Source organism: Petaurus breviceps, unplaced genomic scaffold, assembly GCF_028583685.1.
Source record: "Petaurus breviceps papuanus isolate PSGF00001 unplaced genomic scaffold, PetGlider_PUasm1.0 90881, whole genome shotgun sequence".
NCBI classification, from domain to species: Eukaryota; Metazoa; Chordata; class Mammalia; order Diprotodontia; family Petauridae; genus Petaurus; species Petaurus breviceps.
In genome coordinates, this window is record NW_027187369.1 from 14439416 (window position 1) to 14457132 (window position 17717).

The 17717-nt window shown below is 43.7% G+C and overlaps 1 protein-coding gene across 4 annotated transcripts in view; it reads right to left on the reverse strand.

Annotated features, from left to right (window-relative positions):
- FGF13 (fibroblast growth factor 13) overlaps nt 1-17717 on the reverse strand; it is a 520706-nt gene that overhangs the window by 277117 nt on the left and 225872 nt on the right. The window contains exon 1 of one of the 4 annotated variants that reach the window (XM_069074161.1): nt 8301-8420. The exons of the other annotated variants lie outside the window; for them this stretch is intronic. Within the exon in view, the coding sequence (XP_068930262.1) occupies nt 8301-8325 (25 nt within the window). The 5' untranslated portion in view covers nt 8326-8420. Of the gene's footprint in view, nt 1-8300; nt 8421-17717 lie in introns of those variants that run through there. 4 annotated transcript variants of the gene reach the window in all.

Below are 17717 nucleotides of genomic sequence, written 5' to 3' on the forward strand. Positions count from 1 at the left end.
ATGTTGCCACTCAATTACTTGACTTCTGGGCTTTTTGCCAAAATAGGACTCTGCCACCAGACAGGGGAGCTTCATCCCAAATGCTGGGATTTTCTCAGCTGCCAAAGGCATTAGTTGGGTGCCCTCTCTGAAGCCTCCACAAGCTCTGGCAAGCTGGTCGCACACCCCAGGACCTTCTCCCTAGACCACAATCCATATCCAAGCAGGTTAAAGCAAGAGCAATTACCCCTCAGACTGGTGGCTTGGTACCCCTCCAATCTGCAAGTCAGGAGCTGAAGCTCCCATGTGGTGGTGGCTGCACGGCCATGGCACCTCAGCAGCTTCTCGTCCCGAGGCTAAAACCTCTGGCTCCAGAGGTGCTGGGGTTGGCTCCCAGAGCACTGCACTGGCCCCTTCCTGCCAGCCTGCTGGGCTGTTCTCAGTGGGAGGTTAGCTTCTCTGCGTCATTTTGTGGGTTCTGTAGCTCCAAAGTGTGTTCAGAGTCACCTTTTACATGAATTGGACTAGGTGGAAGCCGGAGCCCCTCATAAGTCCTGTTTCTACTCTGCCATCTTGACTCCGCCCCCTCCCCCCAAACCATTTAAAAAAAAATGGAAACCTTTCTTAAATGCATTCCATCTTTTTCTTCTTTAAAAAGGTATTTGGACAAAGAGAATTTTATTTTTCCTAATAGCTAGGGATCATCATTATGAACCTGACAGGCAGTATGATGCTGTGTTAAGAATGCAAGAGCTGAAGGCACTGGCCCTGAATTCTGCCATTTACTACCTCGTGATGTTGGGCAAGTCACTTACTCTTTCTGGGCCTCAGTTTCCCTCTATGTAAAATGAAAGCTTAGAATGAGACGACCTTCAAAGTTCCTTGATCTCTACTGATATGATCTTATCAAGAATTGTAAACGTAAAACTGTAATGCAGAAATGCCCTCAGAAACCATCCAGCCACATAACTATGTCTTTTCTCTACACCAAAGGGGCTCATTTTTTTATAGTGAGTTTTTCTTATTCTCCCTGATAGCAACTTTCAGTTGCTACTTCTTCTCCTTTTATTTTGCCATCCCTCCCCCCCCACACACATACTTCTAATATGCTGCTAGAACCAGGACTGGGAAGCTTATTGAAAAGTACAAAGTGAGAGCAAATTGGCTCTGAATGAAGACCTCAAGGCCAATCCCTCAGGCTTGGCCATGCAGGGGCCATCTGGGCATCCTCAAGCCTCTTACTGAGATGGGCAGAGTTCAGGTTACCAAATGAATGACCTCCAAAGAGTGCTCTCAGCTGCCAACTGAAAACACTGTGGGTGTGGAGTCAGAAGACGACTTCAAATGCTGCTCTGTTTATTACCTGTGTGACATTGATCAAGTCTCTTCCCTGTGCCTCTGTTTCCTCCTCTGTAGAATGAAGGTGTTGGCTTTGATGGCCTCTGAAGGCCCTTCCAGCTCCAGACCTTCTGGGATTGTAGTCACAAGACTTAAGTTCAAATACCAGCCTTGCCACTGACTATCTACATGATTTTCAGCAAGTGATTTCACCTGTCTGGGGCTCAGTTTCATGTTCTTTAAAATAAAGGAGCAGGACTAGAGCATCTCCGAGATGCCTTCCAGAGCTAAAAGAAGCTTCTTGAGCCTATGAAATGCATTCAACATCCCTACACAGCAGAGCAGACACTTTATCTACAAAGACCACCTAATTTAAAAAAATGTATATTTACCCACTCAGTAATTATCTTGTTCATTTTAGCTGTATCACCTATTGTTGATATTTCAATCACTTTACAAAAATGCCATGTCGTGTGGTAATAACTATAGAGTGAAATGAACTCTGCCACAGAGTAGAAGACATCAAGACACTAAGGATTGTTACTAGGAGGTATTGTAATTTTGTATTATTACAGAAATGGTGGGGGACAGGGATAACAGCAAGAAGGGAACATTGCTCTAAGCTCCCCTCCCTGGGTCCACATAGGTGACACCATATGCCTAGATGTGAGTTGAAGCAATAAAGTCATGACCAGCCTTCCTAACTCCATGCATGGACCAGCTAGGTGGAAGATTGGGCAGAGTGCTAGGGCAGGAGCTAGGAAGACCTGAGTTCAAATTCAGCCTCAGAAACTTCCTCACTGTGTGATCCTGTGCAAGTCACTTAACCTCAGCTTACCTGTTTCCTCATCTATAAAATAAGAATCATAACAATACCTACCTCCCAGGGTTTCAGATTCTTGTAAAGAACTTAGACACTATATAAATGCTTATTCTTTTCTCCTTCTCCATGTGTGAACTCAGACAAGTCCCTTTGCCTCCTTGGGTCTCTGTTGTCACTATAAATTGAGGGGGTTAAGTACCTTTAAATCCAGGATCCTATCATTATCCTCTTTATATGTTTAGAAGCAGTTGTCTACTGAGTTCCCACCTTCCACTTTTCAAGCACTTTCATGTACCCAAAGAAACTTTGTTTTCATTCACTAAGCTGTTGTGCAGATTAGGCAGCTAGGTGGCACAGGACTTGAGAGTTAGAGAGACCTGAATTCAAATCTAGATTCAGACATTTACTAGCTACATGATCCCAGTCACTTCACCTCTGTTTGCCTCAGTTTCTTTGTCTGTAAAATGGGGATCAGAATATCACCTACCTCCCAGGGTAAAAATAAAATGAGATAATATTTGTAAAGTGCTTAGTAAAATGCCTGGCATATAGTAAATACTAGTAAATAAATGTTAGCTGCATTTATCTATCCTATAGCAATAGGAGATAGACAGAGGAGGAACTCCACAGAAAATGTAGAAGAGAGTTGAAATAAAAAGGTATAGGCCAGGGATGGGCATTCAATGTCTTATATTATCCATACAAATGAATTCTGTCACTAAGGGAGGAAAAAGAGGTTACACTGGCAACTCCAGTGGAAGGTATGGTTATTGAGACTGGTTAAAAATTGACTAGTTGTGACTGAGAGACAAAGTGAAAACAGCAACTAGGGCACTGGTCTTGGTTAAGTAATATGGGGTAGAGAGAGGATCCAAAATGTGCACGTGAAAGACCTGGCCTGACCTTGAGCTTCCAGAAATGGGCACAGAAATCGACCAGATAGCCCTGCGAGGCAAGAAGACCGATGTTGGCATCCCAGCCCGGACTCTTATGAGCACAGAGCTAGAACTAGAATTGAAAGTTAAGGTTGAGGTCAGAAATAAACTGACCCTAGGCAAGTCACTAATCCACACTGTGCCTCAGTCTCTTAATTTGTAAAATGAGGTAGGATAGATTCAACAGCTTCTAACCTATCTTTCAATTCTAAATCCATGATCCAATAAACACAGCGACACTAGCCAACTATTAAGAAAAAAAGAATTATTTTCAATTCATTCATTAAAAAGATAGTAGCTTGTCTAGTTATCCCCATAAATCTCAGTCTCATTGCACAAAATGGTACCCATGAGGTGGTACGAGCAGATATCAATTACTGTTGCAGTAACACGGAATGCTCTGCAAATCATCTTTCTGTTTTGATCATCTCTGAAACAAGTTAGCATGCGGTTCAAATATTCCGTTTGATCCTTCGCTAAGTTAGCGGAAGCCCAGATAAATCGCTCAGCTTCGGGAAATAAATTAATGCTTGGTGGTGCTCAGGTTTCATTTAGTAAATTACCCCATCGGTGTGGAAGCTGGGCCCTTGCTGTTCCACAGGAGTCGTGTGCCACCAAAATGTGACAGAAGGCAGTTTCGTTTAAAGGGGACATGGCTACAAAGATGAAGCAACCGAGTCATATCTGCTTCAGAATCACAATGCTGGAAACAAAATCCCATTCTTTAGCACCAGCATTTGATGGTCTATGAGTGCAAAGCACAAAATACCATCATCTCTAAGGAATCCAAATTGCAGGTCACCCAAAGGGCAATGGAGAGACACATGCCGGGTGTGAATAGATGGCAGCAAATGACGAGAACAATGAATTTCAGGCACAAAGTGGAGAAAAAAATTCTTCCCAAAAAGATGTACGACTTCAATGAAAGGTGAAGCAGTCATGTAGAGAGAGTGGGGCAAAAAAGGAGAGCCTTGAGCTGCACTGGTACTCCTTCATTCAGTCACTCAAAGGGCATTTATTAAGGAGCCATTTGGGGCCAGGTCTCAAGCTACAAGTGGTATGGGTTTGGGTATTTATTCACCAGTATACACATCACGCCCTGCTTCCCTGAGGACATTTTCTTCTCTTGAGTCCGAGTGGAGGGCAGAGAATAAGTAATTTCATAGGGGAAAGTGATGGCAATTTGGGAGGGGGGCATCAAAAAGGCCTCAAAGGGGAATGTGGCTCTTGAGTTACCTTGAAGGAAACTAGATATGCTAAGAAATAGACATGAAGATGGAGTGAATCCCAAGCACATCTGGGGAGAAATGCTGTGCAAAGTGTACCAACAAAAAGGCAAAGGGGCCTGTTTGGCTGAAATGTCAAGCTCCCAGAGATGAAATTATGGAAATCCTGGAAAAATCCTGGAAAGGTAGTTTGGCAAGCATGGAATATCAAGAGATCTACAAGAAGCCCCCTCTAGAGAACTTTGAGGAGGATGCACATAATGAGGAGGTGGAGAATTGCCTGCAATTGGAAATACTCACCATAATGTAGACATACATGGGAGGTTGGGAATTGGTGTAAGTAAGCCATTTGACATAGAGCTAAAAGAGATCTGGAAGGCTGTCTTACCTGACTACTTCATTTCCACAAAAGGAAACTGAGACCCAGGGAGGGGAGGGGACTTTTCCAAGGTCACACATAGGATCTCTCAGCTCTAGAGCTGAAAGGGACCTTGGAGGTCACCTAATTCAACCCCTTCGCTTCACAAAGGAGACAACCAAGGCCCAGGAAGGGGAGATAACTTGTCTAAGGTCACAAAGGGTGTGTCAGAAGTGAGATCTGAACCCAGATCATCTGACCCAGTTCCAGGGTTCTTTCCACTGTACCACAAAGAAGTGGAAAAGTTCAAAGATGGTGGTGATTTCCCAGATGACAAACTGATAGCACAAAAGCTCCATGAGCCCTCCTCCATGGCTCGAGAGTCACTCTCCTCTATCTGCATAATCTCTTTATTGCATTTCCTATAAGCCCAACTCCATATCTTTTCCTACCCCAACACACACCCAGAGAGACCACATCACCTCTGGCTTCACTGAACAGAACAAGGCCCTCCAAAACAAGCTCCTTCACTTTTCACAATCTGTCAGCATCATCACCCACTCTCACTAAACTCACTCCCTCCATTTGTATTCAAAATGTCACGCCCAGTCACCTCTTCCCAGATCTTGCTTAGCAACCATCCCCTGTATCTGAGACCTTTGGGGTCTCTCCTGTCTAATGGTACCTTCTCCAACACCCTAGGTTTTCTTGAGCCTTTCCCTTAATCCTTCTATCTCTTCCTGCTACCATCCTTTCACTTTCACTCATTCCTTTCACTGTCAATCCTCTGGAAACTTCTACTGCTCCATCCCCCTCCTCCCATTGGTAAACTCCTACCTAGCACCTCCAGCTGCGAAACTGCTCACTTCTAACCTGACTCAGCTCCTACCCTGGAGCCTCTCCTCCCAACTTTTTTATTTTCCTTTGACTAGCATCTTCCCCCACTTGAATGGAAGCCCCTGGAGGGCAGGCATTTTGTTTTCTTCTTTGCTGCATCTATACTGTCAGCACTTAACATAGTGCCTTATTCAGAGAAAGTGCTTTATCTGCCCTGATGCCTCCAAATTCGGTCATTCTGCAGATTCAGGTCTACCAGATATTGTCATATAACTTCCTAATAATAACAGTAGTCTTCTTTAATTCCTCATCCTTCTTGACCTCTCTGTAGTATGACATTGTTGACCATCCCATCCCCTTTCCAGACATATTCTCCCACCTGTGAAATTTACTAGCTGTATGACCATGGGCAATCACTGCATCTCTCGGGATCTCATTTTCCTACTCTGCAAAATGAGTCAGACAAGATATCCTCTGTGGGCCCTCCCATGTCTATGATCCTGGGCCTCAGTTTCCTCCTTTGTGAAATTAGGAGGTTGACCTAGATGGCCTCTGAGGTACCTTCCATCTCTAGAGCTAGCATCCTATGATGCTCGGCTCCAGAAACATCTTCTCCTGGTCCTCTTACCTCTCCACAACTGGTCCTTCTCTTTTGCCTTCGGTGGTTCCTCCTGCTCCTCAAGGTTAGTGTTCCTCAATCCTCTGACTTCTGTCCTTTGTTCTGCATCCTCTTCTCTTCATTCTCATTCATTTCATGCCCTTCCACAATTTCCACCATGCCCCCTCTGCAGATGACCATCAAATCTGTGCCTCCAGCTGGGCCTCTCTTCTGATCAGCAGCCTGCCAACCTGTCTCCAAATCAACCTGGCCAAATCAAGCAGCTTCCCACCCCCTCAAAATCTGTGTTTAATACTCACTTCATAATTGTTGTTAGTGATGTCTTAGTGGTACCTACATTTTCAAAATGAGGGGCTTGAATTTTGTGACCTGCATTGGCCTTTCTACTCTAAAATCTTTTGCCTACCACTTATCCGGACTATTACAAAAGTATCTCAATCTGCCTCTGGATTTCTAATCCCCATTCCCTCTACAATCACTTTAATTCCCCTAATGGACTAATCTTCCATATGCATGAACTTAATCATGCAAAAATTCTATACAAAAGTGTTTACAGTATCCCAAGTGCCTACTGAGTGAAGTTCAAACTCTTTTGCCTTGTATATGACCTACTCCAAGGTCTGGCACCAGCCTGTATTACCTTCTTTAATGCAGACTAATCCCTGCCAGCCTTGCTATGCTTTGCAAGGGTGGGGAACCTGTGGCATCGAGGTCACATGAGACCTTCTAGGTCCTGGGGTATGGCCCTATGATTGAGTCCAAGTTTTACAGAACAAATCCTTTTATTAAGGGGATTTGTTCTGTGAAGTTAGGATTCAATCAAAAGGCCATACTTGAGATCTAGAGGGCCGCAGGTAGTCTCGAGGCCACAGGTAGTCTTGAGGCCACAGGTGATCTAGTCTAATCCTCGCATTTGACAGAGAAAGAAACTGGGGCCAATGGAACTGAAGTGACTTACCCAAGGTCAGGAAGACCCGAGTTCAAATCCGGCCTCAGACACTGCCTGCAAGACCCTGGGCAAGTCACCTAACCCCTGTTTACCTCACTTTTCCCATCTGTAAAGTGAGCTGGAGGAGGACATGACAAACCCCTCCAGTATCTTTGCCAAGAAAACCCCAAATGGGGTCATGGAGAGAAAAATGACTGAACAATAATCTCCACTCAAGTCCCAAGAGCCAAGAACAGGGCTCAGCATATAGAGAGCATTCAATACATTTGGGGATAGGTTAAATAGGAATTCGACTTAGCTACCAAGAAATCTGACTGGAGAAGATAGGCAGTATGGTAGTGTGCCTAGAGAACTGGAGCTTGTTTTAAAGCATCACTAAATGTTTCACTTTTGTTTTCAGAGAAAGCAGTGGATTAGTGGTTGAAGCACCTGGGTTTGTAATTTCTCCCTCTACCACTGTCCAGCCATGGAACTTTGAACAATTCAGTTCTTCTTTCTTGGCCTCAGTTTCCTCATCTGCAAACTGGGGTTGATGATACCTACAGTCTTTACTCACAAGATTGCTGGGAAGTTGGAAGGAGAAAATGTATGGAAAGCATTTTGTCATAGTGAAATGCTATATAAATGGCACCCATAATTATTAGGGTTTTCCCCCAGGCCCTGTGACTCAGATTTTCCAAAGTTAACTTGAAGGCCTGTAAATTGCTCAAGCACCCCTATACTCCATCGGCTCTGACCATATTGCTAAATAACAGGCTATAATAGAGGTGAGTAAAGGACCCAGCGCTGGATGCATTTCATTCACCCTCTTGTTCATTTCTATTCAAGTTGCTTGCTACCACTGGGTTTCTTTTCCAGGGGTCAAATGCTGTACCTGTAACACAAAGGCCTGGAAGACTTTGCTGCCCTCTCCCTACCCACACCCCAAGTGCAGCATGTAGGCTGCTTCTCTTGGGGAGAGTGGCCACAAGTCTCCTTAAGGAGCTCTCTGACAAGAGGTCTAATTTTAACCCCATCATTTTAAAGCAACAACCTTGGTTTTTGCCATGAAAGGCGAAGAACACCCAGGAGAGAATGACTCAGCACAAAGCATCACCCACGCCCACCATGGGCTGAGTCTCAGCTCCCCAGGCCTCCAAAGCATCCTTGGGAAAATTGACAGGCCTGAAAGGTGCTCCCCTCCTCCCTCTTGAATCCTCTCCTCCCACCCACCCCCTACCCCAGACCCAACTTTACCTATGGTGGCAAGTGGATGCACCATCTGGGGAGGGAGGGATCTACCTTCCTCCCCCTGAAGGCTTCCGATCCCAGAGTCTGGGCCAGCACTACCCCTTCCGGGCCCCTAAGGAGGAAATCAAAACCAAGCCAGTTCTCCTAAGTCTCCTGTGGAAGGCAAATTGACAGCTGAGCTGAGCAATGCTTTGGGATGTGTCATGCAAATTATGACTGACAGCAAGCAGCTGTGCCCAGCGTCCACCGAGAGTCGGGTAAGAGGGAATGGCCTTCAATTTAAGGGAATTCCTTAACTTCCCAAGCTGAAAGATGTTGGTGGCTACTACTGGACAAAACTAACAAGGGTGCCCCAAATCCAAAAGTTTCTTATGCTTTCCCTGATCACTGGCACTACCGCCATGGGATGGCAAGAGGTTTCTTCTCTTTGGACCTGATCTCAGCTAACAGCCAGCACATGGAGAGGTGCCACTCCTACCTCACCCCCTTTCCCCAAGCTCTTCCACAGTGAGCCACAGCCACATCCTCTGTACAGTGAGCAACTTGGGATTTTAGCAAGTTTCTCTTCCCTGGTTCTCCTCCAACATATCTGTCTACTCCCTCACAGTCTTCCCCTAGAAAGAAAAATTATATAGGGCCTGCCTATATGACAGGGAGAATGAAACCTAAGGCTTTGCCCTGTTCCCTCTTCTGCTTTTTTTTTCCTTTTCTGTCTCTTTCCCCTTCTCTTCCTCCCTCTTTCTTTCTTTTTCTCTCCCCTCTTCCGCTTCTCATCTCATGTCTTCTCCCTTCTCTCTCATCAGCTTCCATGGGTTTAACTATCACCTCTGTATAGGTCTCCATATCTAGCCCTAGTCAATCTCTAGAAATCTATTCTACCTTCCCAAATGCTTAATAGACCCCTAGCTGTACAAATACATCCTGTAGGCCTCTCCTATTAATGTCTAAAATGAAATTTATGATATTTACCCACTTTTTAACTTCTTCTTAACTTCTCTGTCTTTTTCTAGGGTGCCAGCATGGTTTCTCTAACCACCTTAGCTGACTCGTCATTCTTCCTCACCTCCCATGTTTACAGGTTCAAGACAGAACAAGGAAGCTCCCAGATGAGAGAGCCTGCTCTGAGGCAGCTTGGCACATTTCTTTGCAACACACCCTCTGAGACAGCTACCCACAGCACTGACTTGCTTGAGGTCACACAGCTAGAATTGAGCAGCAGCTAGAGATTTTGATCATGTTACTGTCCTTCTCTGGAAGCTTTAGTGGCTCCCTAGGCCCTTAAGGAAAAACATAAACTCCTGTGTTTGGCATATAAAACTGTTCCAATACTGAATCTGACCCATCTTTACAGATTTATTTCACATTATTCCCCTCATACAGTCTGTGGTCTAGCCAAAGTTTCCTACCTGCTGAAAGAGGGCAGGATTTGGATCGAGGTGACTTGGCCTTTACTACCAGTATGACCTGGCACAAGCTTTTTAGCCCTTCCTGGACCACAGTTTCCACACATGCAGAGTGAGGGGGTTCAATCGATGATCTTCTAAGGTCGCTGCCAGCTCCAGGGCTATGACGCCCCTCTATTCCCCAGGTCTTTGCCCAGGCTGCCCCCCAGGCCTGGAAAGCATCTCCTCTCTAGCTCTACCTCTTAGTATCTCCAGAGTCTTTCAAAACTCAATTTAAATCTTCTATATTAGACCTTTTCTGGGTCTTCCCCCCGAGCTGCTAAAACCCTTCCTTCAAAATACTGTTCTACTTATAATTTTGTATATACTCACATGTGTATATGTTCTATCCCCATCCCTATGGTAGAACGTATGTTCTATGAGGCTGAGGATTATTTCTTTTATGCCTTTGTATTCCTTTCAACTAGCAGAGTGCAACATGCAGGAGGCACTTTATAAAATGCTTCTTGACTGATCAAAATAGGTATATTTCTAAATTGGGGGTTCGGCTATAAGGAGCTTGAGACTTCCACCAATACAGACAAGCAGCCTCTTTGCAACACTTGCCCAGGCACAGTGAGCTGCCCAGGGTCACATAGGCAGCACATCAAAGAAGCGGGGCTTAACCCCAGGTCTTCCTTTCTCTTGTGCCAGCTATGGCCTCTAGGACATGTCACCTCCAAATCAAATTCTATCTAGAACAATATATTGCCTAAACACAACTTCCTCAGTGAGTCCGGCTTAACACAAAGGTGTGATTTTTGTAGTCCAATTCTCTCTTGGGTTGGACAATTTAGCTGTTGCCTCTGGAGGACACTTAATCCTTTAGATCTTATTGAGTATCAGGACCAACCCTTTAATTTCAGGTCCAAAGTGCCTGCTTTACAGCAGCCCAATCTAGTTATTTCCTCCTTGAAATCAATCCCAGTACAGGTCTACCGCTCTATGGAAAGCAACAATGATTGGAAGGATTGTTGCAAAGAGCACATAAAGGCCAGCTAGGATTATGAGCATGAGTTACTTGTATGAAGTCCAATGACCACTACACACCCTCACTCTCTCTCCCCTTTAACTCTGCCACTTTCTCCCTTCTCCTACTTCCTTAGTGCCACCCCAACCTGGCCAATGTCATCTCTGTCTTACAGAGTCTCAAAGCTTTCAAGGATCCACATGACAACTAGTCCATTCCATGCCTGATCAAGGATCTGCTCTTTCCTTGAATACATGCAGGGAACAGGAGCTCACTACCTTCCTAGACGAAGCAGCCCATTTCACTTCTGGATTGCTAGATTGCTCTGGATTGCTTTGGATTGCTATTGTTTCCATCTACCAAGTCTAAATTGACCTCTATTCACCTTTCTCCCACTGCAATTTTTTCTGTTCTCTGGGGCCACCCAGAAGAAATCTCTCTTCCACGTGAAAACTCTTGAAACATTTGAAAAAAGCTAGCATGTCACTAATCTCAACAACCTAGTCTCCTCTTCTCCATGCTAAATTCCCCATTTCTTCCAACAATCCTCACAGTGTTAAAACAGGATGCTATCATCATCATTCTTGTCCTCCCTCTGGACGTTATTCAGATTTTCAAAGTCCTTGATAAAATGTGGCACCCAGAAAAGGAGAAAAAGCTCTGAGCATGGAACAACCAGGGCAGCAGCATTCGCCAATCACCTCCTTATTCTAGAACATTCTTTCTTAATGCAGCCAAACATCACCTTAGCTTTCTTGGCTATTGACTTGTAATAAGCTTGCAGGCCAATATAACCTTCAGATCTTTCTCCAAACAAAATATCACCTAGCCATGCTTGGTCCATCTTGTGCTTGTGAAATTAATGTTTTTGAGGTCAACTGTTATATTTTACCTGTTTCAAAACCACTCCCCACCAAATACTGACAATGTTACCAACTCCCACTTTCTGAGCTACTGTCTTGTTCATCAATCAGTCCTGGCCCATCATGAAACTAGGACATCTAAAGGCTATCTCTACATTCAATACTGGAAAAATACTTTTTAAAAAAATGTCTATTGTTACACAGTTAGTAAATGGCAGAGCCAGGATTTGAACGAAGTTTTTCTTGACTCTAAGGAGGGCCCTCTATGCACTGGGCCAAGCCATCTCCCAAAATCCAATTTCAAAAATCCTTGGGCAAAAGAAAAAAGCAATTTTTTTTTCTAAACCTAATTATGTTTTTGTTGTATGTCTTACGTGCATATAGCATTTCACAGTTTGCAAAGCATTGGAATGTGCATTATTGGTTTTGATTTTCATAAATATACCTTAGAGGGATATACCTACAGAACCCAGGTTATATTAAATCATTAGCAACAGAAAAAGTCAATGTTTAGAGAGAATAACCTTTTGGTTATTTGAGGTAAGGAGGGATATTCCCATATTCAAAGGGATTTCAATAGGTACCCTGAAAGCATATGAAATAAAAGGGCCACCAAAGGCTGGAGGGGGGGGCAATTGAGACCTTATTACCCTTAAAATTCAAATACAAAAGTAAATGCCTACTAACATGTTTACTTCCTCATCTCTGCAGTATTTTAATGAGAACAAAGAACACATGCACTGAGGGCATATCTGAGGATGGCAGGGAAAAGGCAAGCTTCCACAAATCATATTCCAGAGCAGAACCCATTTTGACTATTATGCAGCTGACTGAAAGGAACAAACGATATGAGATCCCACTGTCTTTACGGCTTGTTGATAGTTTTAAAAAGTATGTGATTAAGCAGAGTAAAACACTTCCTTAAGGCTGATTTCCAACAAACATGGGATAGAAAATGGAAATCTGCCAATAATCTTGAAATTTTGTCATTTTTTTTCTCTAAATACTACACTTTCTAAGCATACCCATCTGGGAGTAAGGACGACCTAGATTTTGATTCCACCTAAGACACTTGCTGTGCGACCTTGAAGAAGCTGATTGACCTCTCTGGGAAGGGCTCATTTTCCTCATCTATAAAATAACACAGTTGAACTCAATGACCTCTCAGGTCCCGTCCAGGTCTAAATCTCTGATAATATGATCTTCATATTTGAAAAAAAAATCCATAGTACGTTGAGTCCCAGAAAGGACTTTACAAAAGAATTTCGCCCTGAGATTCCTTTAAATAGCAACCTCCACTTAGCATGCTTAAATAGGAGCCATTGCTAAGCATTCAAATTTCAAGGTGTATGTATATCCCAGAAAGGGATATTTGTCTCCTCCCTCAAACACAATTTGGGCCCAAGAGGCTACAAAAATTAACTGAATTGGGATTTACCTGCTTCCTTTTATTTCCTTATAGCCTCCCAGAGAGGCAAAATAAGGCACAGCTGAAATGACCCAAAGACAGGGAGTAAGAGAGGCGCAGAGGAAGGCAAACTGGCAGAGAGAAAGGTGAGAAATTGGGCAGCAGCTGAAGACTGGGAGGGGGTGAGCAGGACATGCCAATGGCAGCTAAAAGAATGGAGAAAGAAGAGCTCTCTTAGTACCTGGACACTACCAGGAGAAGGTGGGAGTTTGTGAAGAAGGTAGAGGGGAGAAATTAGTGTCTATTTCTGCCAAATCACAATTTGACTCCATCCCACCTGCCCATCTCTACATGGAAATCCTATCAGTACATCAAACCAAAAGGTGCTCAAACTGAAAGAATCCTGAAAGAGGATTCTTCACATCTCAAATCAAACCCCACCCTCCCAACTTCTTTCAGGTACACCGCTGTCCTTGCCTTTAAGAAGCTTACACTCTAATGGGAGAAGACAAGACATAAAAGGGATCTGAAAGGTGAGGATGGAGAGGGGTTGGTGCCCATGTTGGGGCATGTTGGCAAAGTCAAGAGAATGAGAAGCAGAGTTGGGATAAGAACAAAGGATGGTTGGCCTGGCCCCTCCCTCAAAATGGAGATTCCTAGAAGAACTGAAGAATGGAAGATGAGAGCCATAAGGCCAATTGATTTCTGCTTTGAAATTTATCTCGTATCTAGTCTTTTCTTTCCATCCCCACTGATAGTATCCTATCACCTGGATTATCAACTTGTTTTCTTGCCTTTGATACTTCCCCTCTTTCACTTTGCCTTGCCCACCACTGACAGATTAATTTTCCTACAGCTATGCGGCACAGTGAATAGAACAATGGACCTGGAGTCAGGAAGACCTGAGTTCAAATCCAGTCTCAGACACTTAACACTACTAGCCATATGTCCTTGGGCAAGTAACTTAACACCAATTGCCCTGCCTTTCCTCTCCAAAAAGCAAAAAAAAAACCCAACAACAACAACAACAAAACAAAAAACTGGCCTCACCCAAGCTTTCCAGTCTTCTTTATCTTCTCTTCACCTCTGCATTGGGCATTCCAAGTCTTATTTTTTTTGGAGGGGGAAGGCAGGGCAATCAGGGTTAAGTGACTTGCCCAAGGTCACACGGCTAGTGTGATCAAGTGTCTGAGACTCAGATTTGATTTGAACTTAGGTCCTCCTGACTCCAGGGCTAGTGCTCTATTCACTGAGCCACCTAGCTGTCCCAGGCATTCCAAGTCTTACCTCCCCCAAGAGTTCTTCCACAACTGTTCAAATCTGCAAGAATTTATTCCTTCTTGAACTCCTGACTTTGACACCTAGTCAAGGATTCTCATAGCTATAAGGGACCTCAGCAGCCATTTTGACCTATGCCTACCTAAGCAGGAATTGCATTTACAACTTCCCTTCCAACCTCTAGCTAGAGACTTTCAGTGAGAGGAAACTCACTACCTACCAACACAGTGTACCAATGTTGCCTAATTCTAATTGTTGCTATATTCTACCCAATTCTTTTTCTTTATAATTTGCTCTCTGCCCTCTGGAGAGTGTCTTCCTAATTATGTTTTGTTGTATATCTTGACAACTTGCCAGATAGTTGAAGATGGATGATCATGACTCACATCTTGAGAAATTTTCTCTTCTATAGGCTATTTCCAATTCCTTAACCAGATCCCATTTGGCATGCTCTGGGGTACCTTCCCCACCTGTTTCCTTTGTGTATAAATCCATCTTGGGAACATCACTCCAAAAATCATGTTCCCCAAAACATAATTCTAAGCAAAATCCACATGGCCATTGCTTATATATAGCCCTATATAAAGCAGGTACTTAATTTATAGTAGCCTAGATCAGGAAGGGACCTGAGAGGTTAACTAGTTCAAATCCCTCATTGGAAGTGCCTTGTCCAATATTACTGAAGCAGTAAATAGAACAGAGAGAATTCCATCTCAGGTCTTCCAGTGCTCCTTCCATGAATTCAAGTGTAGCCGAAGTCCTTGGTGGTAAAGTGTTATCTCCCTCAGGTCAGCTGGGTAGTTGGGTTCAGAGACACAGAGCTAGAAGACCAATAAAACCATCTGGTCCAACTACTAATGAGGAATCTAAGGTGAACAGAGAGGAAATGACTTCTATAAGGTCACACAAGTATTAAGGTAGGAGGTAGAGCTAGAATTCACCACCAGGTCTTCTGATTTCAAATAGAACATCCTTTATACTGTACCATGGTGTTTCTCTAATCACAGGAGAAATGGCTGGAAAGAGTTAACTTGTTTGTGGTCATCTTGGGAGGAATATGGCTCAATTCATAGGGCATAGAAGAGTTCCTTTCTACTATGCACATATGGGCAAAAGTGCCTCAAATGCACAACCAGGCAGCATGGACCCTGTTGGGGTGATTGGATCTTCAGCAGTATCTATGCCACAACAAAGCAGTGTTTCTCTCTGAAAGCTGCCTGCATCCTGTGAATTTGCTTGGAAAGAGTGGGGCATATTTCAAGTTATAGCTCTGAGGATGGTTGGGGGGAGCAGAAATGGGGGGAATGTTCTGCCTGAGCAGGGAAGCAGCAGACATTAGTGAAATGCAGGCAGGCTGGGAAATGGGATGATCGATTGCCCTCCCAAGCGGACTGTTCTTTCACTGGGATGGCTACAAATTGGGAGAAAAGAAAGCAAAAATGAAGATCTATGAATACTGCATCCCCCCTACTCCTTACGGGAATGACTCAGAGATGGTCTTTTAATCCATTCTCTTCAAGAAGCATTCATTTGCAAAAGGCTCATTTGTCATTGGAAACTAAAACACCCGGAAGTCATCCAGGGTGTCACTCTTTTAGTGGCTAAATCATTTTCCCTCGCAGTTGCTGCAGATGAGATTAGAGAAGAGATGATGACAAACAATCCTGAGCCACTCATGACCTCGCTGCCAAGCTCTGGCAAAGCTTTGCCTTGGCCAGAGGCACAATGGAATCAAACCAACTTTCTAGGGATCCCTGTTCCCCTTCTCAATTCCTCCTCACCTTTGGTTCATTGTCCCTTACCCCTCATTTCCCTGTTTTTCTTTGTTCTCTCTTCTTTCTCCTTCTCTCATCTCCCCATTTTCTCAGTTTCCTTGGGATGATGGGATCACAGATTTAGGGAATAAAGCTACCTCAGAGGTCATCTAACTCAACCACCTCATTTTGCAGATGAGGAAACTGAGGCCAAGAGAGTTTAACTGCCCAGTCACACAACTGGTAAATGCCAAAAATAAAAGAGAATGTTATTTTTCCTCTACCCCACCAGAGTATGCACAGTCCTTATGGCTAAGGAGCAGGTATTACTCAGGGGACCAGGAAGTACTCTCTAGACATTGTAATCAAATCAATTCAATTTCCAGGTTCTATACTAAGCACTGGAAATACAAAAACAAAAACAAATCCATCTCTGTTCTCAGGAGGCTTACTTTCTACTGGAGGGAAAGCAATATGCATATACATAATTTATTTTTTTTTAATTCCCAAAACAAATCCAAAATAATTTCTGGAGGGAAGTACAACTAGAGTCAAGGACAGAAAAGACATTACAGGAGCTGACACTCCAGCTGAGTCCTAGAGGATGTGAGGGATTCGAGGAGGTAGAGGGAGCGCATTCAGGGCACAGAGGAAAACCTAAGCAGAGAAAGCGCCATGAGAGATAAAACTGTCTATGTGGCATGGGATGCAGGCAATGCGATTTGGTCCAGTAGCTTTGCTCCTTCATTAAAGGGTATGGAGAGAGAACACTGTCCTTGATAATAGAAGGGAAAATTCTTGATATTTCTATCTCCATGGCAGTCCCCAGATGTCTGTCAATTTGCATTTCCTTTTTAAATGTCTCTGTAGTTGAAATGTAAAGACTGATAAAAATAGGAGAAAAGGGAGAATGGAATGATCATATCTTTAGCCTGGGCAATCTGGGGTGTGGTATGGGGAGAAATGAGGTAACACAATTTAACAAAAAAAGAAAAAGATTTAGTATTTTACCTTCCCAAAAGGAAAAAAAAATTCCACAATTTCTCACAAAAATGCTTGTTGTTTGTAATTTGCCTTACTGTTTCTTGTTCCTTCTTTTCATGATGCTGATTCTTTCTTAGGAAACATAAATGACCAAGGCTTGCCAGGGAGACTAGGGAGGGCTTTAGCTTTCAGTATTCATTAAGAAGGACTCTAGCTTGCAATATTTTTGGAGGATTGAAACCAACCAGAGGGGAGAGGATATGAACTATGTTTTTGACATAAGTGAAAATGACCAAGTGACACCTGTACCTGAAGAGAAAAAAGCAATATTTAGAAATAGAAAATGCCCCATTTTCTAGTTCAGGAGCTCTTCTCTCACACAGCTAACAATAACTCTGGGTGATCAGGATTACCACTGGCCTCCTCAACACCCCCTTTCTATCAGTGTCAGCAGCTCAGCCTCTGCCTCTCCTGCTTTTAAAGATGCAAATATTTGCAAGTTTCCACTTGTACGTGTATAAAGGGAGGCATGAAGGGCCTTTAAGACTCACTTGGGTTCACTTCAGTGGGGCGGAGTGGATCTGGGCTTCTTCTCTATCATCATCATGGGCAATTCCATGGTGTGTCAAGGCTTGAAAAGCAGGTTATATCCATTATCTCACTTGAGCCTCATGGCAATTCTCTGAGGCAGACATTATGGGGATTACCATCCTCATTTTCTAGA